Below are 995 nucleotides of genomic sequence, written 5' to 3'. Positions count from 1 at the left end.
CAGGATGAACACACGTCAGAATGAACACGTCAGGATGAACACGTCAGGATGAACACATGTCAGGATGAACACATGAGTCCTCGTGGTCGTATCGGTTTGTTTTTTTTCAGGCGGAGCAACAATAGCTCTCCTCTCCTGAGGACGCCGCCTCATCATTCCCTCTCTCAGAGACATTAAAGCTTTTCTGAATGGAGCGTGACTCGTCTCTCTTCACATCGCCTGTCACCATGGCGACAGAGCAGCATCAATGACGAGCCGCCTCTTCTCTCTATATTTACTCTGTTGCTGTGGCGACGCTCCAGACAGCCAGCAAGGCCCAAGGAGAGCAAAGTTCTGGGATCCAAAACCATCAAGTCCTGTCCAGTTTCAATAAACATGAGGTTAAAGGTCCGTTTGAGTCTCAGGTGGAGAAGTAGGGGTGTCAGGTGGGTCAGGACCCCCCAATCAATCATTTAATGAAACTCAACCTTACAGCAATACCCAGACTATAAAGCACATCCACCATTTATCGGTAAAACAATGATTTTATGCCTTCTGGAGTGAGGCCCCGCCCCTTCATCAGACTGACAGCAGTTAGGTCCAATGAGACATCAGAAGTGTTTGTTTACATGTTTGTTGAAGCCCGGTTGTTTACCTTGGGGTTGAGGACCAGCTGCTGCTCGTTGTGGTGCAGCAGAACCACAGAGTTGGACTCAGAGTTGTTGACGAAGACCTGCAGGCAGGGGTAGAGGGACGTCCCCTTACAGTCCGCCCCGCAGGTGAACACACACTCAAACATCTCCTCAGGACGCAGGACCGACACCACCTGAGGAGGAAACAGGTGGAGGTAACCTCTGATAGACAAACAAACACACAAACACACAGACAGACAGACAAACAAACACACAAACAAACAAACAAACAGACAGACAGACAGACACAAACATCTCCTCAGGACGAAGGACCGACACCACCTGAGGAGGAAACAGGTGGAGGTAACCTCTGATAGACAAACA

At 49.4% G+C, this 995-nt stretch overlaps 1 protein-coding gene across 1 annotated transcript in view; it reads right to left on the bottom strand.

The window, feature by feature from the left end:
- Nucleotides 1-634: 634 nt before the first annotated feature.
- Nucleotides 635-995, bottom strand: part of LOC106536713 (calcium-activated potassium channel subunit beta-4) — a gene marked incomplete at its 3' end in the record, with an annotated part of 2,794 nt that continues 2,433 nt past the window's right edge. Inside the window, 1 exon segment of the mRNA XM_014034030.1 lies at nt 635-805. Within this exon segment, the coding sequence (XP_013889484.1) occupies nt 635-805 (171 nt within the window).

The sequence above is a fragment of the Austrofundulus limnaeus genome, unplaced genomic scaffold (genome assembly GCF_001266775.1).
Source record: "Austrofundulus limnaeus strain Quisiro unplaced genomic scaffold, Austrofundulus_limnaeus-1.0 Scaffold1944, whole genome shotgun sequence".
Lineage (NCBI taxonomy): Eukaryota > Metazoa > Chordata > Actinopteri > Cyprinodontiformes > Rivulidae > Austrofundulus > Austrofundulus limnaeus.
Note: the sequence above shows the minus strand (reverse complement) of the source record. Positions and strands in the feature narration are given on the sequence as shown.